The sequence below is a fragment of the Alexandromys fortis genome, unplaced genomic scaffold (genome assembly GCF_014885135.2).
Source record: "Alexandromys fortis isolate MF-2015 unplaced genomic scaffold, M_Fortis_MF-2015_v1.1 scaffold_19, whole genome shotgun sequence".
In the NCBI taxonomy this organism is placed as follows: domain Eukaryota; kingdom Metazoa; phylum Chordata; class Mammalia; order Rodentia; family Cricetidae; genus Alexandromys; species Alexandromys fortis.
The window spans coordinates 17558694-17584175 of NW_026067890.1; the positions used below are offsets into that span (position 1 = coordinate 17558694).

Genomic DNA, 25482 nt, shown 5'->3' on the forward strand with positions numbered 1-25482 from the left:
ACGGTGGGGAGTGTGTGCCATAGGAAGACATATCCTGTAGAAAAGACTGGGAAAGGGAACTGCAGTGCCGCATCACAGAGCAAAAGGAGATTTCTCAGCCTCTTTACCTAGGTGCTGCCTTGTGGAGGAAGATGAGAGAGGCGGTTCGGGGGCCTGAGCAGTGGTCACGGGGCTGGAGGCTGTGGTTTCCGGGGTGCAGAAGGCTGACTGGATCACTTCAATGGCCTCTGTGTAGCCCATCTGCCGCAGGGCCTCCATCAGCTCTTTGATGGTGCCCCCAGAGACCTGGTAGGAAAAGGGAGAGTGTGTTCCAGCCCCTGTAAAGACTGCAAACATCAACACCTATCCCTTGTTCCCTGTGTCTGCTCCAGAGAGCCGGGAGTCTGGGGAGGGCAGCGGGAGGAGTCCCTGAGGAAACAGTGTTTCCTGTCTTAGGTCAAACATCACTCAGGAAATCACAGGAGATGGAGAGGGAGAGGATGAGGGTGATGGAGAGGATGAGGGACAGGGAAAGAAAGCAGAGGGGAGGGAGAGAGAGAAGCTTGTGAGCTCACTGAGCAGGGAGGCTGCTGGCAGCGACATCTGTGCCCAGAGATAATCAGAATGAGAAAAGACAGCACCTAACAAGGACGGCCTCACACGCTACCATCTCCCCATGCTTCCTACTTTTTGGCTTGGAACTGTTCCAGCAGGAGTCACCTCATAGAACAGGGAACCCTGGGTTCCTCTTGGAAACGGGTTGTGCAAACTGATCATGGCTTAGAGCAACCCACCGGTGTGGTGAGCAGCACTCTTTGCAAGGAGACTCTGCGAGTCTGCAAACAGGAATGTCTAGAGGCAGGCAATGGGTCTTCTCAGGAAGACAGGCTTCCATCCTGTCTGGGTCCCTTAGCCTCTCAGTGCCCTAGGCAATGGCTAGTTTTCATCTACAAAATTATGACACATCGGAGGGGATTGTGCCCTGGCCAGTGGTGTTAACAGTCAACTACAAACAGCAAGGTGGCGCCTTACCTCATAGTTGTCCATGAAGGTTTTAGAAGGAGCAGGGCTCAGCCGGAAGGCACTGTTAAGTATCCCCAGACCTAACTTCTGTGCCAGAGTGGCCCAGTTTTTGTCTGGATCAGGGAGCTCCAGCAGCTTGTGGAGCTGTAGTCTGGTGTCTTCGGGCAGCTGTTTCATGTCTCCTGAGGAAGAAACACAGCTGCTTTAACCGTCCAGGGACGATCAATCTGAGAAGATCCATCATTATCATTTTGCTTCCCCAACTTCTGATGGAAGCAGTGAAGCTTGTAGAAAGTCCAGAGTCCCAGCTAAGCAGCAGTGGCCTATGCTTTTATCAATCAGATCAGGACCAAGCTTCCCCCTTTTCACAACCCCGGGGCTCTTTGTTTCCGAACTAGGAACTGGGCCTCTGGCAGCACAGCCTGAAGCATGGCTTTCCTCTCCTCCCGTAAACCACAGCAGGGGTTACTCTGAGAGAATCAGCTCTGGCACAGCTCACCTTGTGGTAGAATATCATCTGATGTGAACACACGCTCATATGGCTTCCCACTTAGTATGTCAAACACCTGTTGGACAGAAAATCATAAGAGATACTCATGGAAACGAACTTTTATTTTTTGTTTTTGAGACAGAGTTTCTCTGTAGCTTTGGAGCCTGTCCTGGAACTAGCTCTTGTAGACCAGGCTGGCCTCAAACTCACAGAGATCCTCCTGCCTCTGCCTCCCGAGTGCTGGGATTAAAGGCCTGTGCCACCACCGCTGCCCAACTTGGAAATGGACTTTTAAAAGTCCTAACTACAGAGGTTTTCCTGGTGTTTTCTCTAGTTCCCTTGCTGACGATGCACAGGTTAGGAAGGGCAGGGGTCTCTGCAGTGGGTCAGTATTATGTGTACCCTGGAGGGACACCCAGCCCAGCAAACGGGCCCCCAGGAAGTGCCCAGATGGTGTAGATAAGGAGCTGCTGCGTCCCTGCAAACCTGACTGTCTCGGGTACTTACACTGCCCACTCTGCCCGCCAGCCCTTTCCTTTGACTCACTTACCTAGTGACTGCCTCCCCCTTTAAGTCTAACTCAGCTGAGTTTTAAGAAAGGCTTTTAGCATGTTTATAGAAATCCACAAGCGAATTCCTAGTTTATTGTTGTGTTCAGAAACCTGCACCTGAGTTCTGAGCAGCCTAGCTTCTGACAAGAGCTGACAAGGTTCCGGTCACATGCACAGAAAGAAGGGTGACTCTTCTGTGGATTCTGGGCTCTTTGAACTTCTTACATCTCCACTCTGATCTGAGGAAGCAAGCAGCTTCACTCTCAGGGCTCAGCTGACCTAGATCTTTCAGGGATAGGCATCTCAAGATAAATACGCCTCTTGCTCAGCAGACTTCACACAAAGGCACGCTCTTCAGGGAGAAGAGTGCCAAGAAGACCATCTGTTTTAACCATTCCCGAGCCACTGGCTCCCCTCAAGCACCATGAGATGAACTGGGCAGGGCTCACCTGCCAGTTGGTAGCCACGTCCAGGGGTGTGATGCCTGGCACCACTCCCTCGTCTTCTCCATCCTTCTCCCAGGACTCGTCCAGGTCGTAGAGAGGCTCAAAGTTCTCCACCAGGGGGTCTGCTCCTGCGGAGTCAGGCAGGACAGTGTTAGGTAAGCTGCAAAGCTCGTCAACTTCTAACAGCACACAGGGGTCACATGTCTAAGGGCAATTTCCTTATTAAAGGCTAATGTTTATAACTAGGAAAATTTAAAACAACTTTTAAAATTTTAATTTACTTTTACTGAAAAGCTATCAAAGGGTGCCCTCTACATCCAAGGACACTATTACAAACAAAAGATCTCAAACACTCTGACCTGCAATTCTGCAGGATGTATCTCACTGAATGATGCATTTTAATCTAAGACGTCTAGCGGCAATTTACAGGGACCAGCATGCACATTCAGGGGTGAGCCTTGAATCTTTGTATTTACATCCACCAGTGCACACACCTCACTCTCTTCTCTTGCTTGCTCAAAACAGCCTGATGTCTACTGCAGCATGGCCAGTTTTATCCATGGCTGCAACACTTTCAGGACCCTAATTCTTAAGCAACAGGAAAACAAACACCAAAAGAACCCTGTGCCAGGTAGGATGTATTGTTACAGAAAAAAAATGTGCTAACAAATCTTGGGAATCTAGCCTGTTCTTCAGCTTCTAGCAAGGAAACACAAAAAGACTCTTGGAGTCTTCCTGGCTATTCTGCCAGTGTTCAGCTCGATATTTAACAAACAGAGGCAGGCTCAGGACAGCTTTTTGGGATGAAGACTTTGCCTCAGATCTGCTGGCAGAACATCTGTACTGGGCCAGCACTGTGCTGTCTTGCCGCCCTCTGCAGCCTGGCATGCTCTAGTATGATGTCAGCACAGCATGACCAGGAACATGATGGAGAAACGGTTTGCAGCCCTGAGGGCTCCGTATGTCCTGAAGAGTCATGTGACCTTCCCGATGCTGAGGATGCCCGGCTAGGCTTTTTGTATGATTTTCTTTGTACCACACAAGCTATTGTTTGCTACATTTTCAGGGCAAATTCAAATGCATAACTTTCACATTTCTCAATTATGTTTTTATTTCTGAGATAGTATTTATCTTTGGTTGCCCCAGAACTATGCAGACCAAATTGGCCTAACCTTGAGGCAGTGCCCTTGCCTCAGTCTCCTGGGTGCTGGGATTACAGGTGTGCACCATTGCGTCTGGTCAGAGCCAACACTGATTTTCAGTATAATCAGTGGCTTCCAAAATTGATTCCCGCATCGCAGCTGGGGCCCCTCAGGCAGAACACAGTTCACTTCGACTAAGGAGGAGAGAGAGGCTGCTGCTGCTTTTCTTCTGCCCTCCTACCCTTTCCACACAGTCCATACCGAATCCAGTCTGCTTGAGTCGATGGAGAATGTGCCTTCCACAGTTTTTTTCCGAAACAACTTCTGAAGTAACTAAATGCCAATCTCATCAGCCACTGGAGACATGAGATGAGCTGGGATATTGTGCTTTGCGGGACTGGAGAACTGACTAGAACACTGCCTGAGAATCCAAGAAAAGTAGGAAGACGCACAGTGCAGAGGGTAAGAGTCTGCAGGTCCTGGCTGTGGGGGTGACACACAGCTGTCTAGGACACTGGAGTGGGGTCTGCCTGTCTTTCTAGTCTGTCTGCTTGGTGATAAAACAGGGTTGATAACAACAGTGCTGCTCTCCAGCAGTCCCTGTGGATTAAATACAGTAAAGGAGAGAGGATGTGGGATGCCAGCACGGTGCCTGAACATAGTGCAGGCAGTGGATGCCAGCGAGCTTTAGTGTTTCATGACATGACCATCAAGGTAAACGCAGGATCACCAGGCCGAACAGAGCCTCCGTGTTAACTGAAGCATGACCAGCCATGTCTCCTTCTCTTACCCATTTCCCAGGAGCTGAACCGCAGCTTCAGGAGGAAGTTTTGCACTCCCAGGCAGAGTTTGCATGGCTGATGCCCAAGCCCATCAATGACCGGCAGGCCATCTTACCTGCAGCTTTGAGAAGAGCTGAGAGTCTGGTGGACCCTCTTCCGGCTGCTATGTGTAGAGGTGTAGTCCCATCGTAGGTGGTGCTGTCCACATGGGCATCGCCCTAAATCCGCCCACAAAGAAAGTTAGCAGAGGCTCTTCCCCATTAGTCTCTACCCCCTCTCTGCATGGCCTCTCAAGTTCTAGCATTTGTCTAGTGGCTGTATTAGGCTGGCCCTGTCAGTCAGAGAGTGGGGCTGGAGCTGGGGCTGCAGGAAGTGTGTCCTGAACTCACGTGCAGATGCTACGCAGGGATGAATGCACAGCAGGCACTGGTGTCATCCTTTGAAACGACTTCCCTAAAATTCCCTCGGGGATGTAATTCAAGAGCACAAGCATGTCCTTTACCTCCAGAAGCAGGCAGCCGGCCAGCGAGACGTTGTCGTATTCCATGGCCAGGTGCAGGGGCGTGCGCCCAGACTTCTGTTCCTGAGCATTGACTTCCGCCCCCGCAGCCACAAGCAGCAGCAGACATGGCAGGCTATTGCTCATCACAGCTATGTGGATGGCATTGAGACCTGAGACCAAGCAAAGACACAGATGTGAGCGGGACTGGCAAAACAGGGCTGTGGGAAGGAGGGAGGCCACTAGCTTGCAGCACTTCTGGTTTCTGCTCAGGACATGCTTCAAAGGCTCTGAAGGGCCACTGTTCTCCCTTTAGAAGCCACAAGCTCCTATTATGATCATGGGAGACACCAAGTTACTAAATAAACATTCTCGATATAACTGATGCTTTATGTAGTTTAAGATCACTGTTTGCTAAGGCCTGCTTTTTCAAAAAACACTAAGTGATGCTCCCAAATTACCTTTAAAGGAGTTTGTTGTGGTAAACAGCAGAAATAACCACAAGACAACATAAACTCCAGTTGGCCGAGAGACCATCTGTGGGTCAAAGTCAAGGCACACACATTTATCAAGCGCCAAGCAATTCTGGGGAAGCTGAGAGAAGGTTCCGCGGCCGTGCGACTGCCCCTTACCTTCCCCGTTGGGGTGGTCAATAAGGGGCGCTGCGTTTTTGTTCTTCAGCAGGACACTCAGGATCTTATCGTATCCTTCTCTGGCAGCCATGTGCAGAACGGAGTTGCCCCAGCGGTCCAGAAGGCTCAGGTCAGCCCCAACCCTCAGCAAGTCCTCCACCACATCTTCCTGCTTGGTGATTACGGCCAGGTGCAGAGGTGTCTAGGGAGAAGAGGGCAGGACAGTCAGTGGTTGGTTGGGGACATCTGTAGCGCCTGGCTTCAGAGTCACCACTGCAGTATGGAGTCGTACTCAGGGCCATTTGTCACGCCCAGAGTAACCGTCAACTCTTGTCAGGAGCTTCCTGTCTCACATGGTATGTACACTCAAAGGCCCAATGCACGAACCAGCATGCAACAGTCAGGATTATAGGATAAATTTAAAATGCTCTTGTCACAGTCCAACTGTTGACATTTTAACTCACCTAAATAAATTTTAGTGTTTTTTTTTTTCAGTTTATGATAGGTAATTCTGTACATTAGCAAATCCAACCAAAGTTGTGGTTTTAATAAAGAAATGTAAATAGACTATCAAAAAAAAACCCAAAGACAAAACAAAAAACAATCAACAAAGGTACCATTCTTCTACAGTGGCATGGAAATACATCTGTTAAATTAGAACACACTGCTGCAGGCTGGCTTCAAGAGGTCTACTGTTACAAGCTAGACCCAATGTCATCAAAGGTGCTACTGGATTCTAATTGGCATAGTTAGGACAATACGACAGTCTCCAAAGAAAGCTTAGGCAAAAACAATCCCAGTTACTGTACATGATAGGTCATGAAAGGTCATTCTGACCACAAAGTTGTGCTTCCATGAATGCAAGGGGGATGCTTGGGAACCAGTTTTCAGAAATGAGCAAGACGAACACGAACACTCACGACAGTGTGTCGATAAGAACTGAGGTCACAGATAGAGCGCAGCACTTCCTTGGCACAAGCCCTCCTTCACAATGACGTCAGCTGTGCAGTGAGAACTTGCCCAGCCTCCCAGTCCAGGAAAAGCTCCTGGCTGCAGAAGCAGTGGCAGGTGGGCTACCAATACGCAGGTTGCCATGGTGATATTTTAGGCGTCTGGATCTTAACCCCTAGGGATTATATCTTAAACAGCTGTAAAGCGTGGGGCTCTCGTAATCCTTAGGCTCTGTCTGTGGAGCTCAGTGTTCGTGACGCCCATCTGTGTCCTCCAACTTCTGACACAAACCCTAGTCGTCCAACTTCTGACACAGACAGACTGGGAGTGATGCAGACACTGGAGTGCTGTGTACCGGGGGCACTAGAGCACTCTCTTGGGATCGGCGGCAACAAACCAGCTGGACACAGAACTGTAGCACGGGTAAATGCTGTAAGGCCAAGACTAGGCTGCTTACACACTTACAAGTGTGCTCACAACTATTTATGTATCCATCCCCTCTTCTCAGAGACAGAGTCTTCTTTGTCACCAGGCTGCATCTGTGTATCTATGCACAAGGACTCTTCCTGCCTCAGCCTCCTGAATACTAGGAACCACCACACGTGGCTTGGGAAAAAAACCTACAGAGTCATCCATATGTACATGCATGCAAAGTGAGTAAAATCTATTCAGATATGTGCACTTCACCTGTTGTAATATTGTGTTAAGCAGGACATAGTTGCTGGGGGAAACTAGGTAAAAGATCTTCCAGCTTACTCTTGGAAAACATATAGGTCCTTCATTTAATCTTTCAATAAGTATGAGTAATCTGTAAATTATTTTATATTGAAAATAGAAAGGCTAGTGCAAGGTACGAAATATATGCACAAAATACTGTGGATTATATGTGAGTATACACGTATTCTTTAATACATGTCATTCAAGTGCACATGGATGTAGCCAGCACCCAGGCAAGGACAACGTAATAGTTACATTTGGGAATAGGGATCTGCCGGATTCTAGGCAAGGTAATTCTGAATTCTTAAAATATATCATTTTATGGTATTTAAAAAATTGTGCATATATTGAATTTACAATAATTAAGAACATACGACAAAAATAAGTGCATGCAAAATGCCCCATAACAGTTTATGGGAACTTATGTAAATAAACCAACCCATGCCAAATACTGGGAGAATGCAAGAAGAGAAGATAGTTTAAACAACAATTTCAGAAGAGTCCTTGCTATGCCACACTGGCATGACTGTGCCCAGAGAGTGGTGGGGACGGGGTCTGATTGTGAGAGAAATGCACTGTGATTGGTGGAAGATTTGGAGAGAATGTTTAAGATAATTTACCAATAATTCAAATTACTTGGAGAACTGTACACTTTTCTGTCGAGAATGGTTATTAACTGGGGTGTGGTAGCACCTGTCTATAATTTCAGCTCTGGGGAGGTGGAGGCAGAAGGATTACCATGAGTCTGGGGCCATTCTGGACTATACAGTGTGTTCCAGTATCTTGTCTAAACAAATGAATAAACAAACAGCCCAAAATAACCAAAGAAAACAGTTAACAAGCTGGGTGTGGGGCGCACATTTGTAACCCCAGAAGCCATGGAAAAGACTCAGGAGGACTGTCAGTAACATACCAACCTAGGCTACCTATCAGATTCCAGGCTAGCCCAGAACACAGGAATACCCTCTCTCAAAAACAAAACAAGTCCACAAAGCCAACAACATGCAACAGTTACCAGAAGAAGTTACCCATTAGCATGCGCTCAAGGCTAAGAAGCCCGGGGCACAGCAGGAAACACAGAGGTTTTGCTCACTAAGCAGTGCCAAAGTGGGAAAAATGGGGTGTGGGGCTCCAAATCAGAGAGGCTCCGCACACACAAGCTGGTTCCCACACAGCAGAGCCCAGCTTCTAACCCCACTGTGCCTGCTTCTGCAAATCCTATCTGCCAACAATGAAACAAGGGCTTCCTGGAACCCAGCCTCCAGGGAGCAGAGGGAGTGGCCCTTGAAAGGAGGGCTGGGGAGCCACAACATCCTCTTCCTAGGTTTATTCTTATCCTTGTGACGCATAACAACGCAACCAGTCAAAAGTTTGGAAAATTAAACTTTCGGGGCCAAATGGCTTTACCCCCAGATGTTTTGTGGAAGATGGAGGAACACAGTTCTTGATGTACACATCTGAAATCACGCTTTATCCCAGCTATTTCATGGTGCAGTGAAAAGCCTTGTGCTCTCCCGGATAACGGTCACGGTCACAGGAAGCGTGGAGCACTGTATGTAAAGTGGTTCTGCTCCTCTAAGAGGAAACACTGCTCAGAGAAAGACCCCTGAGAGCTACAGGCTGGTGTTCAGTTAAAAACTCTATCACAGATCCTCTCCCAGCCTCCAATTTAGAATCCACAAAGTAATTTTAAAATGATGAATTAAAAATAAGTAAGTTAATGATTTCTTTTTAGAAGAAAATAAATTTTTAGACTTTTTGGTGTGTGTGTGTGTGCGCACACACAGTTAATTTTGTGTGTGTGTGTGTGTGTGGGGTGCAGGCACACGTGTGCCACAGGGTGCATGTGGAGGTCAGAGAATAACCGTGGGGATTGGTCCTTGTCTTCCACCTTACTTTGAGGTCTCTAGTTCCTTGTTGCATAGACTCTTCCTTCCTGCCATAAGGGGAGTGCTACTGAACCTGGCTCTGTGAGATTCAGGGGAGCTGAACGCTGGTCCTCACACCCGCACACACTAAGACAGCTCCCCAATTCTTTTACAGTAATGAATGTTTTTTTTTTTTTCTTTAAAATGAAATCAGATGCCAGGAACTGTGGTCCATGCCTGCTCATCCTAGCTGAGGGAGGATATTGATAGTTCAGTGCTATCCTGGACTACAAGCTGGGGCAGGGCAGGGGTGGGGGAGAGGGAGGGAGACAGGAAGAGACAGACAGAGAAAAACAGCAAGAGGAAGGAGGGACACAGAGAGAGAGAAGGGGGATATGAAGAAATGAAAACAATCTCTTTTAAAAACAGAGTGCCGTGGTTGTGGTTTGGCAGCAGGATAAGCGGGTGCGCTCTCAGCTCTGGGGGTGACTGCCCAGCCATGGGGGTTCAGAAAGACATTCTGGTCAAGCGAGTGCAAAGAGAACCGTAAAAGCTAACAAGAGGGCAAGAGCGGCAGACCCAGAGATATGAGACCTGCGGGGTAGAAAAGGGCATGGGCTGGAGACAATGAAGAGAGTGAGGAGCAGGGGGTGAGGGGGATCCTTGGCTCTGGCCTGGGCTCCTAGCATCCCATACCTACACTTTGGTTCTCCCTGTGGGATTTCTAAATTTTGCTTAACCCTAAACTTTCTGCCTGGCCTCAGCTGCTAATGCTGTCTCCAGCAGTCCTCCTAAGTCTCCTCAAACCCAAGCTGGACAGAATGCTGGTTCTCAAAGAACTCCTTACTGAGGGCCATCTTTCTCCATTGCTTTGTGCTCTGGTTTCAAAACCTTTACTTGATACACACTTGATATAATTGTTCAAGCACCTCTCAGCAGGCTCTGAATTCTTATAAAGTACTGGTTTTTCAACTTGATTTTCTTCATAGTTATGACCTTTTTGCTAGGTTCTCCCTCCAAACAGTATCAGCTCTGAGTTTTAGAGCTTAGAGTTTGTCTTGTCTAGAGGGGTGCTGAATTTCAGCGTAGGGTTGTGGCTCTCAAACCCATGATCCAAAACTTCTCATGTATAAATTACATTCCCAACTAAAGACACTTTCAGTTTCTGCCTACCTGATACAGATCATTTCTCATGTTGATGATGTCATTGGAGATCAAACCGGATGTGACTTCCAGCAGATCCTTCACAAGCTGGGCATGAAGGTGGATGATGGCTAAGTGTAAGACACTGGAATGAAACACAGTGGCGTAGATAATTAGGGGTTAGTAAATGACAAAAATTTCAAGGAATGATTAGAACTGAGGACTGAATCAGTTATTATGCAGGGCTTCCTTTGGCCCTATTATGTTTTAAATCTGCAAAATGTGCTGATCTAGGCTTTCTCACTGCTTATCCCAGGCTCCGACACTCACTGATGGTGCCCACCTGACTCTGGGAATGTTGATGTCTGATGAAACACACAAAGTGCAAAGGCACCTACTCTGGCTGGAGATCAAATGGCCCTAGCTCCAGGCCAGCTCTCTGTGCCCCTAACCCAGGAAATTCTCCCCTATCTCTCCCGCATGTACAGACATTGAGCAAAAGTCAACGCCCAGGCTTAGGAACAGCTCAGAAAATTCAGCTGCCCAGATCTCTTCCTCCAAAACAACGTGAAGTGACTTTTATTTTTAAACAAGGTCTTGTCATTTTGCCCCGAAGTCATTCATTTAGAAATACCTCCCCGTGAAGACCACAACGTACTTTTTAGACTCCCCTATGCCAACATTAACCCCAAGGGATTCATGCACACTTTGATGAGAAATAACCCAGCCTGCACCCCAGGGCTTCCCTGTTGCTCTGGATGGAATGCTGGCAGAAAGCTTTTAAGACGTGGCGTAGACATGACATTCACACAGTAGAAGGCATGCTTCAGAAGAGGCCTAAACGTTTCCATGCACAGCTCAGCATTTCAGCAAAGTGCACCCCCCTGGGAATTCCCCCAATACCAGAGGGTTCTATATATTTTCTTTATTGCATTTTCTGTGATGATTAATAGCTATGGGGCTCAGCTACCAGGCAAACAGGACAAGCTAAGAGACAATGAGAGGCCAGAGTGTTCCCCTGTCTATTCTCCTAAGTGGGCTCCTCTGTGTCTTCCAGGTCTTGCCCCCCCCCCCCCCAGTCTCTTCAGGAGCCTGCTTGTGTAAGTCTTGCGGGGGCTCTGTGTCTGTACCCTGCATGGACAAGGGAGGCCACTGTCTCAGCTGCTCCATGAATGTCCAGGGTCCACACCCTTGCTTTCTTCTCCACACGCCTGCTGGATCGCATGTGCCTGGCACCCTTCCCACGATCCTTCCTTTACAACAGCAGCATCCCTCTTCTTCACAGGCAGGTGCTCATCAAACTCACTGATTCGGCAGGTCCTTAAAGATGTCACTTGGAGCACCTGTGTCCTGCCTTGGTTAGCTGCCCTGCTCTGTGGTTATTAGCTATCGAATGGTAATTGGATGCTTTTCCCTTAAAGACACCTTCTGCTACTCAAGGCTGTACACAGGGAAGATAGTCTGGGTTCTTCTTGTACTGCAGAACAAGGCCAGTGGTTATACCACATCCTTGGTTACGCCACAAGCTATGAGGACAAAGGTCTCTGTATGAAACTCCTGAGGTTGGCACTCTCCTAACGCCTTTTGTTTTTAAACTGAGACTTAACCCACAGCACTCCGGAACGTTTCCACAGAAAAGGACTTTCAGTGTTGATGCTATTTTAGGATCATTTGATAAAGTACTTGAGTCTCAAGACTGCTGTCTCTGGCTATTTTTATAGGCCTTCAAGTCATTTCAAAAGTCTCAATGAAAGCATTAGAGAACTTCTTTAAAGGGGGCCAGGTGGATCTGCAAACAGAACTCAGGGACAGACAGCAGGCGTGGTGTGAGGTGAGGCAGGCAGGGCCTGGTCCACTCTCATACTAGTGAACATGGACAGAGGCCACAGAGGAGTGAGGAACTAGGAAGGAGTGGCATTTCCTCTTAAATATTGGACTGATACTGTTGCCATTACCTGGCACTTCCTTGGGTGCATCAGACAATGCTTTAGGGACTAGGCAGAACTATCAATAATGCTCTCAATTTCTTAAATAAGGAAAGCAAGGGTTTAGAACTTAACGGGCCACCCACACATCTGAACCATCTTGAAGAGGGAGGCGCCACACTGCAGGGCTCTCGGAGGACTTCCCCCAGAGCCATCCCTGTCTGGCCAGTGTGCATCGGGCCTGTTCCTCTTCCTCATACCCAGACAGTGCTCGCTATGCAGCAGTCCGCACTGAACCCACCTGTCTCCGTTCTCATCCTGCACCACGGTGAGATGGCGCTGCACAGCCAGCAACATCTTCACATCTCCAGTCACCGCGTAGTCGAAAAGGGCATTGGCATGCCGCTTGGCCAGCTGCAGAGCCTTCTCAAGAAAGAGGTTATCTGCAAGGCAATGTCCACAACCACAGCTGAGTCTCGCTCGCCTCCCCTACACGCATGGCGGGGCACATCATTTTAGTTGAAAATGCTCCTTTTGGTGCTTCTGGATTGGGGAGACTAGAAAAAGCACAATTGGGCATTGTCTCACTGACAGATAATACAGCCAAGAGATTGATTTTAGAGTGTCTGTGGGCCATGAGGAGCAACTGAGAAATAGCTGTTATTTTAAGGAGAATAGTCAGTGTCTAATTTAAGGAGAGTAATCAATCTCAGGGAAATTGGATTTTGCCATGATTTTAAATAATCAATTGTTTATTATAATAAGCTAATCACTTCTGGAATCCAGTCTGAGTCACACTGAAGAAACATGCCCTCTGATCCAGACATCTCGGAGAGTCACCAGAATCTTTGGAAAATTCATTCTCTTAAGGTCAAGGGACAACAATCTGTGACCTCAACACAAAAGGGCACATCTCACCGATTTTGAAGACATAAATACATATATACATGGAGCATCCCAAAAAGGCAACTGAAAAACGGAAAAAAGAAAATAATTGATGGTAACCATATGTGGCTCCCATGTCCTTCTGAGTGATGTCCGACCAGGAGTTAAGCACACACGCTAGTGCACCTGTTCAAAAGGGACATCTCCTTTCAATTCGGCTGCTTCAGAGAACAGAAATAAAAGCCACATATTCAGCCAAACCTCTTCAATATGGCAGCTGAGCTGGCTGCTGGGAGGGGTGAGTGATGGATGTGGAACCTTCTGTGTTACCTGGGCCAGGGACAAACTGCATTGCCCCTTTATTACCCAGAACTGCACATGGCTGGGTGAACACACCCAAGTCTCTACATGAAGATGCATCTTGGAAGGCACAGGGCACCTTGCAGGGCACTCAAACAAGATGCTGACCCATCATTTTGAGATGAACAGGAAGGAAACCTTCCTGTCCCTAGAACTGCACCCTCCCCAGAGGCCCATGGAAACCCTTGTGGGCATGCTCACCTACCCTGAAACCCGGCACCCCATTCCTTGTCTTCCACGGTGGACGCCACTGAGACTGCATCGACTGCATCGGTCTTCACACTGGACATGCCAGACTCCTTATCCTGTGCGTCTGGTTCCTTCTCAGAGAGATTCAGAATCTCTCGGTCACCACTCTCGTCACAGTCTTTAGGGTTATTTTTCAATTCTGTATTTGTAGTTCCTAGGATAAATGCAAAAACATCATCTTTTTCTCAGTAAAATCTATTAATGAAACTATAACTCACAGTTTCAAACATAGAGCAGACAGAAAAAAGAAAGAAGGCAGGTTAGTTGAAAATGGAAAAACATGAATCTTCATTACAAATAATAAGTTCTAGATTTAGTTTATATTTATTTCTTTATTTACTTTTGGAGACAGTGTCTTGCTGTGTAGGTCTGGTGCAGAACTCACTATGTAGACCAGGCTGGCCTCACACTCACAGACATCTGCCTGCCTCTGCCTCCCAAGTGCTGGGATTAAAGGTGCACACCACAACACCTGGCATGCTTTGGAAATATTTTAAATCACAAATATTTTATTCAGAAGCATTTAAAAACTCATCTCCCCAAACCTCCCATCTCATTGGCATCGGCTGTGTCTACTCACACCCATACCCTTCTCACTTGCTCCTAGAAGGCAGAAGCAGGAGAAACACAAAGTCAAGGTTACATAGTGACATTCTCAAACAAAACCAAACACAAACAGTGAGTGAATCTCATCTTGTTTATTTGTGAAGGAGAGAAAGGAGATAAAGTTCTGCATGCTGAAAGTTAGCTGAAAAAATGCAAAGTTCTTGAAAGTAGTTATTTTTCTTTCCTAGCGTGAGTAACAAGGAAAAGTGCGCAGAGCTCATCTCTACCCACAGTCTGGCCAAGCGCGGCTCCAAGACTCCACATCTGTTCACGCTGTTGTTGGTACGACAAGGGTACCTAAGATCCTTGGGCAGATCTGGTATGAAACCCGATTCTGCCACCACCAGTGCGGTGTCTTCAAAAGAGTAAATAAAAGTTTCTGAACTCCACCTTCTGTCCAGACTGTCAAGACTAGTGTTCTCCTTGCACAGGGATCATGAGGTCACGGTTAATGGAAAAGGCAGTTCTATTGTATTCGATGCACTGTTACCTGATTACACGATAAACTATAATGTCAGGTAAGATCTCCAAAAAAGGTTACAGTGATGTATGCACCTGGCATGAACAGGTAGCATATATGAAGAGACTGTATAGAATAATTTTGCGCATACCAAGCTCTGAGCAGACTGTAGGCACAGCACTGAGAGGGTGCATGTGAGCGGAAAGGGCCAATCCTACAAAATGAAAACTGATTTCAAAAGCAGAGCATTTGAGTGAAAAGGCAGAAAAGGTGATACTTTTGTGTCTGGGTAGTCAAGTCTATAATTTTTGCGTTGTGCCTCTGCCTTACTTTCATTCATGCAATGTAATGAGTAAATATGTAAGTGTCAGGAATATTCCTTATGCTGGCCTAGAATTATAAAAATATGAATTTACTGGGAAGTTATCTTCTAAAGCTTTTGAAGATGACACTGGTATCCATGCATTTTTCTTTCTTGGTATCCGAGCAAGCGGGACTTACCATGGGTGATCCCAGCATTGGATTTAGTGACTCCAGGATGGAATGTAATCCCACTGTAAGTAGGAAATCCGTAGTGCGGGAAGCCATACCCTGAGGCAGCAAGGAGACAAAGGGGACATGAGGAGACTTAGCCGACTGCGCACATGCTCAGGGGAGCACACCTTTGTGTGGGGCAGTGCCAGTTTACAGGGCTTTGCCCGAGAGTCACAGAAAGAAAGACGGTTGAATTCCACTGTGGCAGCACAGGACTGCCCAGGCTGGCAGCTTGGAGAGTTAATGCTGAGAAGGGCCTTTCTTCCCAGATGAAGGGGAAAAAGTACTTACACCAAGACTTAGAGCTCCATTAAAATAACTAAACAAGATGACCCCTGACGAGAAAAACCCAAATACAATAATATACTGATGGAAAAAAAGGCCGCCACTTTCTTTTTCATTGTTTTTGGTGGAAGAACGGACTGATAAGGCTCTTCAGAGGAGCAGCCAGCACTCGGCACCACACACTCTGATGGGACAGTTTAAAGCAATTACAAGTTATCTGGAATAAAGGGAAAGCCATGCTGCACAGCTGAGCACAGTACAGTACAGCACAGCACAGCACAGCACAGCACAGCACAGCACAGCACATTACCCAGAAAACAGGAAGCAGCACTCAGGTCAGTTATGCTATAGGGTTGGTTTTCACTCCTCCAGTACGAGTCATTAAACTTGCTACTTGGTTATGCTTCCACAAGAACTGCATCAGCACGAGGAAATGCTCGAGCTAACATCAGGAACAGAGCAGCCGCCATTCTAGATTCACAATCATGGTGTAATGATAATAAAAATCTAGTATCAATAGATGGCTGGAGCTCATAAATATTTACTGGAATATGTGCAGGGCAAAGCTAGAGGCAGGTCATCCACATACCGTCACTGTGCCTTTCTGCTAACTCTCCAGTGGGGGCTTTTCTGACTTAATGTTTTACAATGTAGTGTCTGCAGTCTACAGCATCGTGTGGAGTTTATAATACACATCGTCCCGGTATGACAGACATCTTAATGTTTCCCACAACAGCAGAACAGCCCCTCTAAAAAAGGGGAAGGGGAAATACTCAAAACTTATTTGAGAAAGCTATCTTCTAGATGAGTGCTTCAGCTGACTGGCCCTTCTTACAGGTTTGGGGGTTATCCATGGATTGTGCTGAGATCCATGGTCCAAGACCCCAGAACTGCAGATGCACACAGACCTATGGTAAAGCTTGCAGTGTAAAAGACAGGAGACGACCCACAACAGCTCACAGTAACGGGGCAGTTAGAACAATAGGCTGTAGTAACAGTTTGGGGCATGTGGTCTCTCTTGTCAAGACAATGGTAATATTTTTAGACTAAAGCTGACCGCGGATAACTGAAACCACAAAAAGTGAAACTGGATGGGGGAGTAGCTACTGTACTGTAAGATAAACACCGATTTCTCTGTCAAAATTTTACATTTGTAGGAAAATTTCCATTAATTTGAAATCTCATAATTAGCAACATCACCATCACTCAAGCAGCAGACAATGCTTGGAAACCTGGGAAAGAAAACTGTCGCTCACCAACATGAAAGAACTTTAGACAGAAGAGCCTTTTCTCGTACCTGGGCCGGGACTTCCGGTACTCCCTCCGCCACCACCACTGCCGAACATACCACCACCGCCCGCTCCGGCTCCACTGCCACCACCGCCGAAACTGTCCGAGAAGTTGGGCATGAGCTTCTGGCGCTTCCTCTGCACTTCCTCTTTGTCTGTATTTACAGGAAGGGAAACCAGAGGGGAAAGATGGATCAGGTTCCACCACCAGCCACAGAGAGACTATTGATTCTCATGATATTTTTAAATGCCTTACAGGGAAATGGAAGGCACCCAAGGAGGAAGCATGGTATTTACTCCAGTGGGCATGAAGACCAAGAGCAAGCCTTGTCAACCGCAGCACAGCATACACCCAACCTCACTGTGCAACATCTCCCAAGTTCCCAGTGTTAGCAAGTGGGTGAAAGATCCGATTGATCTTCAAGATTTAGATAACCTGAAGATGCACACTCTTCAAAGAGTACTTTTAGTTATTTATTCTGAGATAGGGTCTCACCATATAGCCCTAGCTGCCTGGATCTCACTATGTAGACCAGGCTGGCCTCAAACACACACAGACTCAACTGCCTCTGTCTCTTGAGCGCTAGGATTAGAGGTGTGCACCGCCATATGCAGCTGACATCCTCAACAGTTGTTCTTGCTCACCTAAGACAATGACGACCCAGCTAACATGCATGATGGATTACACTGAATTAGGTGCTAGGATCAGGAGCACAGCAGGGCATCTTTGCTGTCGAGGACCCTCTATCTCAATTTGAAGTCAGAGAAAGATTTAGTGGGCACTGTGATGGTATGCACGTAAAAACACAGTGGTCTGCCAGACGTTTGTAAAGACCAAGGGACCTGATGTCAGAAGAACAGGGGGTATTCTTTCACAATAGTGAAAGAGAGATAGGGTAGAGCCCGGAAACACAGAGAAGGGTTACAGGTTCTGGAGGTGACTGATGGTTTGGGCCCTAGAGTCTCAGACTCAAACACAGAGATTGCCTCTGGGATAGGGGCCTGTCCAGGTCGAGATGCCTTGAGACTTTGGTTTGCTGCTCTGCATGGGGTTCTCTATTTCTTGTTTCTCACTGCCTGTGCTCCTCATGAGCACAGATGTCCTCCATAATTCTGTTACTGCCATGTGACCACCAACTGCAATGCCCTCCGTTCCATCATGGCCTGTGTGGCCATCAGCGCTACGCTTTCAGTACTGCCACTGTGTGGGGTCTGCCACCGTGTCACTGTGTGTGTGGGATCTGCCGTGGTGTCACTGTGTGTGGAGGGGACCTGCTGCGGTGTCACTGTGTGGGATCTGCCCAGGTGTCACTGTGTGTATGTGTGTGTGTGAGTGATCTGCCGCGGTGTCACTGTGTGGGATCCGATGCGGTGTCACTGTGTGTGTGGGATCTGCCGCAGTGTCACTGTGTGGGATCTGCCGCGGTGTCCCTGTGCTCCCGTTCCTTTGCGGTCCGCCAGTTTCCTAGCAGACACTCCTTTGTTTCATTTGTCTTGTGAAGGTGGCTTTTTGTTTACATTAAACAGTCACCATGGTTTTCTCTATCCAGTGAACAGGCCAATTGTAACAACTGTCCTGTGCTGGACTTTTCAATGCCAGTTTTCATGAGGGTTTATGTTCAGAAAGATCTTCACTTTTCTAGTTCCATGGCTGTTTCTGTCACCCATGCTAAGGCACAAGGTTGGTGCTTCTGGACTATTGGGGGGAAAGCAGAGTAGTATGGTGGACTGCTAGTCCCTTTAAAGTCAGAGCTGGGCACACCAGGATGGTTTGAAGAAAACCATAGCTTTCTAGCTATGAAAGAAGTGAGCTTGGGGGAAGACACTCTGGCTACTTCCAAACTAAAGATTTGTAGAAAGGTTCATAAAGTTTCCCCACCAGTTACACCATAACTAACATTTAGATTCACTTAGACAGCCTATAAACTGTTGCTCTTACATGGAATATTAGTCCACTGTAGAAACATGAAACACAATGGGTAACTTACTCATCTTTAGAAATGTTATTTTTAATAAAAGACACCCCAGCCCATGTGTGAGGGGGCGTGGTTTGCCCACGGCATGCAATGGAGGTCAGCGGTGAACCCTGGGTGCTGGTCCTCGCCTCCCACCTTGCTTGAGACCAGCTCTCTTTGCTGCTGTGCATCCCAGACTAGCTAGCTGCTGAATGTCTGAAGATTCTCCTGCATCCATTTTCCATCTTCTTGTGGGGACACTGGAGTTACCGTCACTCACGCTATGTGTCTGGCTTCTGAGCTCAGGTCCCAGTGCTTGTGTGGCAAATGTTTCACCCACTGAGCTGTCTTCCCAGCCCAAATGTTGTTTGCTGATATCGTTCAAGCAAAGAGGTTTCACATTTACTGGGTATTCCCTTTTGAAGTAGAGATGCCTTACTTTTCACCATGAAATCAAAGTTTTTAAATGTTTGTTTTTGTTTATGTGTCTGTGAGTGTATGCCGCAAGTAAGCAGGTACCTGTTTAAGCCAGAAGAGGGTGCTGTCTCCCACAGCTAGAGTTACAAGCAGCTGTGAATTGGCATATGTGGGTGCTGGAGACAGATTTCATGTCTTCTGAAAGCAATGAGCATTCTGAACTGCTCAACCATTTCTCTAGCCTCCAAGTTCAAAATTTTTAAGAGATAATTTTCAAAATATAAGCTATACCATTGCCAGGATTATTTCAGTGACAAGACCCTAATTTAGAAAATGCCGCAGGACGACCTTCACAAATGAGCCTTCACATCTCAGGTCTCAAACCCCCCCCCCCCCCCCCATGCTTCACTCAGTCTCTCAGCTGCTTTCCCGGGTGCTTCACAGGGCATATAGCAAGTGCACGCTCTAGAAGGAAGCTCAGGCCACATCTGCAGAATCTCCTCCCACAGAGAAGGAAGCTGAAGCTGGGGTGGCTAAGTGACTTTCTCATCATAGGGCCGAGAGGTCAGACCCAGGGTCTGGTGACTTTTCATCACAGCAGACTCGTAACACCTCATTAAGATTGACCGTAGAGAAGAGCTAGTGACTTTGCAGTACAGAGAGAGAAGTCCAGCCTCTGCCAGCCTTTCCTGCACGTGAACCTTGAAATCACCTCAGCTCAGTTTCCAGGGTCTCTGGAAAATGCTTGTATTTAGCTTGGTCATGTCGTTCATAGCTTTAAACGTGACTGTTCTCCATCCTGACTTCCAGTTTCTCCTACTGAACACTCAGTGCAGAAGGTCCTTGAGCATCTTCTCACTCCATAACCACCTCTCGCTTGGTTATTTTGTCTCCCTGATCTCGCTGTCCCCAAGAAGTGTTTGTAAGATGAGGTATCAATAAATGACTCCAAAGGACACAGAGTTCAGGGTGGCAACGGGAGGGCAATGTTTCGTATACTTCTAATGCCTTAATTGATGGATCTAATGTATTGTTAGCCTTCTTGGTTATATTTGTGCCCACATGGTAACTCTGAAACCTCAATTCCAGGGTTCTGAAACCCCTTTCTAGCTTCCTCAGGCCCCAGGCATGGGCGTGGTGCACAGATACACAAACAAGCAATGGTGCCTATACATTAGAAAGAAAAAATATTAAAAAAACAAAACAAGGAAATCTATAATCTCCAATTAAGAGTTCTAATACAATAACTTGATTGTAATACATGCATGGCAGCCATTCTCTTTGGAGCTGTGACCACTTGTATTTCTCCAGATAATTCTTATATTGTTTGCTTTCTACGGAGCTGTATCTGTATTCGTGAGGGCCTAGATGGTGTGTGTTGGAAGTCTGTCAATGACACTGGATCTTCAGAGAACCCCGTCCTCTAAGCCAGGCAGTAGAGAGCCCCTGCTCTGCTGAGGTGGAGTGCTGAGGAAGCTGGGCCTCCGCTAGTGCACTCTGCCGATGCAGACACCACCAGAAAAGGCGGTCCGGGAGTCAAGCTTGGGACATCCCTAGGCTCACGTCCTGTGTGGCTAACTTGTGCTTTCTCTTCTTGTTCTCATCATTCTACATCAGCAAAGATAACATTATTTTGAAGGCATATTTCACAAGGTGAATTCTACTCTTTTCTCCTATTTCCAGAGGGCAGGGCCTCAGGTACAGCATGGGTTTTCACATTGCTTTATGTGGGCAGAAGGATCTAGAAGACTTCAGACCAGGAAGGAAGTAGGCCAGCCACGGAATGTACCATACATCTGACCCAGCAGCAGCCGGTCATACCTCAGAAAGAAATATGAACTCTCACAAATGCTTTCGAAATAGTTCTGCCACAGAGGTTCTTGAATACCACCATGCTTTGCCCTCAGGGAAGCAACACCGGGGGTCCCCAGTGTGGCTGCCCCTCTGGACCCAATCTCTGCCAGAACCCTGCATCTGGGGGCAGTCATGCTGCTGACCTAACCGACACTGGGGTCTGGCCTCTGATTGGCGTCCTCCCCGCACTTGGCCTGAACTGAAACATGTTTACACGGAGCTTCTCTTTCACCCTCACACTTTTCTCCCTTGATCCTCCTAGCCACTTAGTCCCACCTGAGCCTCTGAGCCTCTCTTTCACTTCCTGCACCCGAGGCCCGGGTCTCCAGAGCACCTCCACGGCAGTGTCTGCTGGATGCTCACTCCTAGGCCCTGGGGCCTGTCTGAACACTTCCGAAGCACCACCGGATTCTTGCATCCTTCCACCTGTGCCATCCCAGACAGCACGCGGGCAGGCTTAGCCATCACTCTGGTGTCCATGTAGAAGCCTTCAGACTACACACACACTCCAGCGCCGGGGTCTGGCCTCCCTCACCTGCTTCAGCCCTCTTCATCTTAGCACTCAGATCATCTCTCCCGGGACAAACACAAGGTGTCACACTCCTGCCCTCATCGTCTATTTTATAAAGGGAGCCTTGATTTTATTCATCCTCAATAACACCCCAAATGCTTCTGACTGAAGAAGATGATTTTGGATCATGGGATCCAGGGCTATCTCCACAACTTCATATGGTTTGTGGATGCTTCTGCTTTGGGTACTTACTATAAATGGAAAACTAGGGTTACAGCTCAACAGTAGAGCTGGCGCTCATTCCATGACCTCAATACATTATCCTCTGGTCTCTAAAAATAAACCCTTCACCCCCAGACAGCAGAGTCTAAACAACCCAGGTACCTTTGATTTCAGGGTAGTAGAGGAAGGGTTTCGGTTCACTCGTTTCCAAGTCCGATTTCCTCCGAAGCTGAACAAATACAGAAGCTGGTTTGGTAATGTTGACATCCTTATACTTTGGAGTTTTGAAGACAATGGCAAACTGTAGGGTACAAAAAAAAAAAAAACCCAAACATTGGTGTAAGATATTTGTTATCTGGCACCAGGAACATTCTGTATGCATACATTTATACTCTAGGCTTAAATAAAGTGTGATGAAACCCAGCACATGGAGAAAGTTCCAGCCAGTAATGCTATACCCATTCTATCTATCTATCTATCTATCTATCTATCTATCTATCTATCTATCTATCTATTCATTCATTATTTATTTATTTATTTGAGATAATGTTTCTCTGTGTAACAGTCCTGGCTGTCCTGGAACTTGTTCTGTAGACCAGGTAGTCCTTGAACTCACAGAGATCTGCTTGCCTGTGCCTCCCAAGTGTTGGGATTAAAGGCCTGTACTACTACAGCCCAGCATATGTTTTTATTATATTGCCCCTGTGAAAGTAAAACCCAACAGTATGCTGGTTAATTATCCTAATGAATACATCTTAATTATTTCTCTTTCAAATTGCATTAAACACCTCCAAGATCATACAGGGCAGCACGTGAAGGACTGGGTATGGAAGCAGATGGAATCGGGGCCGCCACTGTCAGCCTGCAGCTAGACATGCCATGGGAAGTAACGCTGGGTTGGAGGCGTCATGTGCTAATCTGGGGTCGTACTGGAACAGTCAGGCACTGGACATACTCAGTTTCGTCTTTTCTATGTTTATATTCACAACAGCAAGGTCTCATAAAATACAGGAGAAGCACAGTGGCACACACAGATAACTCTCCCATTCAGGCACCTCTTCAGTGCAGATTCCTGGGGGCAGCTGCTGTCATTTCCTCAGGCTTCCTGGACATGTGAACACCGAACTGTTTTTATATACAGCATGTCCTCAATCAGTGACCTCATAAGTCTTAGCACTGTTTCAGGTCTCTGTTTGGGCACAGACTCCCCTTTTCTAGTAACTGCATGATATTCCATCACATCGACAGAGGTCATTCTTCACCATGGTCATCTAAGCAGCTAGAGACCCCGGCTCCTCAGGATGGCATCCGTCTCAGCCTCCTTCCCTCAGGCTTTGCCGTAATGGCGAATACTGAGACTTTTGCAAGGGAGGAGCTGAGGGCCACTGCCTTCAGCACCCGGACAGCAGACACCCACGAGGCGCCATGCCAGGCTCTCTGAGCCAATGTTCTAGCAGCACCTTGCCTGCAGCTCTATGTTTGGGCACTTCTCTGTAAGAGCCATAAAAATAGCCCGCTGTATGGATGCTAAAGAGACTTACGACGGTCTCTTTTTCAGTATGTGGAAACAGAGCACTGAATTTCAACCGAGGCAGAACATTTACTAAAATAAAACCCGCAGTATCGACCCACCTACCTGCCTATGAACATCCGTGGGGGAAAAGTCTCCGAATCCTTCCCAAATTCCACCATTTTCTTCCTCTTCATAAAACCGAATCTGGATGTCATCTGCAAATGGTCACATGCACGCATATGACTGCAATGGGTGTAGCAACGTTGACGAGCATGCTAGCAAATGCGGCTGGCACCTAACTCTACCTCACGCAAATGTAAATGCTTTGAAAAGAATGAGTAGCAGGAGATTTGCACCATTTAAAGTCTTCACAGATCACTGACTCCACTAAATACACAGCATTCACTCCGGGAATGGGATCTACTATTTATTCACAGTGGCAGAGTATTAGATTTGCCCAATCCATTAAGCTCTGTCTTGGTCAACATATGAACCTTCCATTTCTCCACCCTTAAACTACCTCATTTTTGGGAAACTTGAAGGATGGAAGATTATCAGAACCCATAGGTGTGACTCAGCCCGGTATAGAGATATACGCTGTAACACTTGACATAAATGAAGCTTCTCATGTGGCAGACGCTGTCCTCAGTGCTTTAGATGTAAATGTGAACTCATCTAGTCCTCAAACCAGTCCTGGGATGTAGATGGACTAGTGCTGTCCTCATTTGCAGAAAGAATCTGTGGTCTAGTGGTGTGTGCACATGCGTGGGAGTACGTGTGTATGTTACAAGTACATCCAGAGCTCAGGGGGTAATTTATGGAAGGTGGTCCACTCCTTCCACCATGGCGATCCCAGGGGTTGCACTCAGGTTGTCAGGCCTGACAGCAAGTGCCCTGACTTCTGTGCTACCTTGCCTGCCTCAGATCATGTCTTAAGTCAGTCACCCAAGGAGGAATGGCTGAGAAGTGAAGGAGTTAGGATGTAAGCATCACAGAGGCAGGGCCTCAGCTCTTACAGGCTCTGCTGTCCTACTGCCACATACGACTTCCTGACTCCCTGCTAAGTTTAAATACCACGATGGCCATGTCCTCTTGTGAGGAAACCAGGATTTGTTTTTAACCCTCTAGTCACAGATTCTAGTTCAACAGAACCATGACATGCAATTCAGGCTGGCATCTCTCTGACTGTACTTCTCAGTTCATATGCAGGACCACACTACTGACTGGTGAAAATTGGTATGTCTATGTTAATATAATTTTAGATATATTAGGATTGAATAAACCATCTCACTGTTTTCTGATCCAGTTCTTTGCCTTTGGATAGGTCTATCCCAGACTTAGTAGAGTAGGACATCTGTCATTTTCATTGTCTGTCTGTCTGTCTGTTTATCCTACCTCCAACCCTTTGTTTTCCATTTTACGTATGTATGTGACAGGGAACTGCACCTGTATTACAATACTAACATTCAATTTGTCATGTCTTTATTCTAGTTGTTCAGTGCTCAGCGAGCTCTCTTCTGTCCTTTGGAGGCACCTCTGCACAGCTGAACCCCTCCGTGGCTTAGCTGCCTCCTTTAGACAGAGGGACCTAACACACTGAGACCTCAGAGCCAGGACCATGGTTTGGTGACAAGACTGGCCCTGGAAATGCCACATCATATCTCTTCAAGGAGTGCTTTGTTGTTTCTAGTGGTTTCTCCCAGGGCAGGGTTGGCAGAGCAGGGACTGGTACCCAAGAGTAGGTTCTGAGCCCACCTTCTTAAACAGGCCACACACTTGCTAGCATGGGTCCCCAGATCCTCAGGTACCCCCATCTCCAGGTGCATTATGGGCAGTATTGAGAATAGTATGGTCAAGTCATTGTATCAATATGATATAGATGGTCTTCTAAGGCCTCTGAAGTTGAGATATTTCAGTTTAATAATAAATATTAAGAAGTAAATACAAATAATTTTGCCCATGGCACATACAGCCAAGGGTCTGGAAATGAACATGACTTTGGTTCAGTGGGTTGGGTGTAGACTGATACCAGCCATGCTGGGATTAGTTTCATGGCAACTTGACAAGCCAGAGTCGTTTGGGAAGAGGGAACTTCAACTGAGGAAAATGTCCCCACCAGACTGGCTTATGGTGTACTTGGTTTTGGCTGATAATGTGGGAAGGCCTGGCTCACTGTGGACAGTGCCATCCCTGG

At 47.1% G+C, this 25482-nt stretch overlaps 1 protein-coding gene across 1 annotated transcript in view; it reads right to left on the reverse strand.

The window, feature by feature from the left end:
- Nfkb1 (nuclear factor kappa B subunit 1) overlaps positions 1-25482 on the reverse strand; it is a 108446-nt gene that overhangs the window by 3996 nt on the left and 78968 nt on the right. The window contains exons 11-24 of the mRNA XM_050143353.1: positions 23412-23503; positions 21938-22076; positions 16825-16971; positions 15210-15299; positions 13599-13796; positions 12450-12591; positions 10254-10368; positions 5545-5746; positions 4916-5085; positions 4529-4631; positions 2493-2617; positions 1502-1568; positions 1012-1184; positions 108-285 (exon numbers count right to left, since the gene is read on the reverse strand). Coding sequence (XP_049999310.1) covers positions 108-285; positions 1012-1184; positions 1502-1568; positions 2493-2617; positions 4529-4631; positions 4916-5085; positions 5545-5746; positions 10254-10368; positions 12450-12591; positions 13599-13796; positions 15210-15299; positions 16825-16971; positions 21938-22076; positions 23412-23503 — 1941 coding nt within the window. The remainder of the gene's footprint in view (positions 1-107; positions 286-1011; positions 1185-1501; positions 1569-2492; positions 2618-4528; positions 4632-4915; positions 5086-5544; positions 5747-10253; positions 10369-12449; positions 12592-13598; positions 13797-15209; positions 15300-16824; positions 16972-21937; positions 22077-23411; positions 23504-25482) is intronic.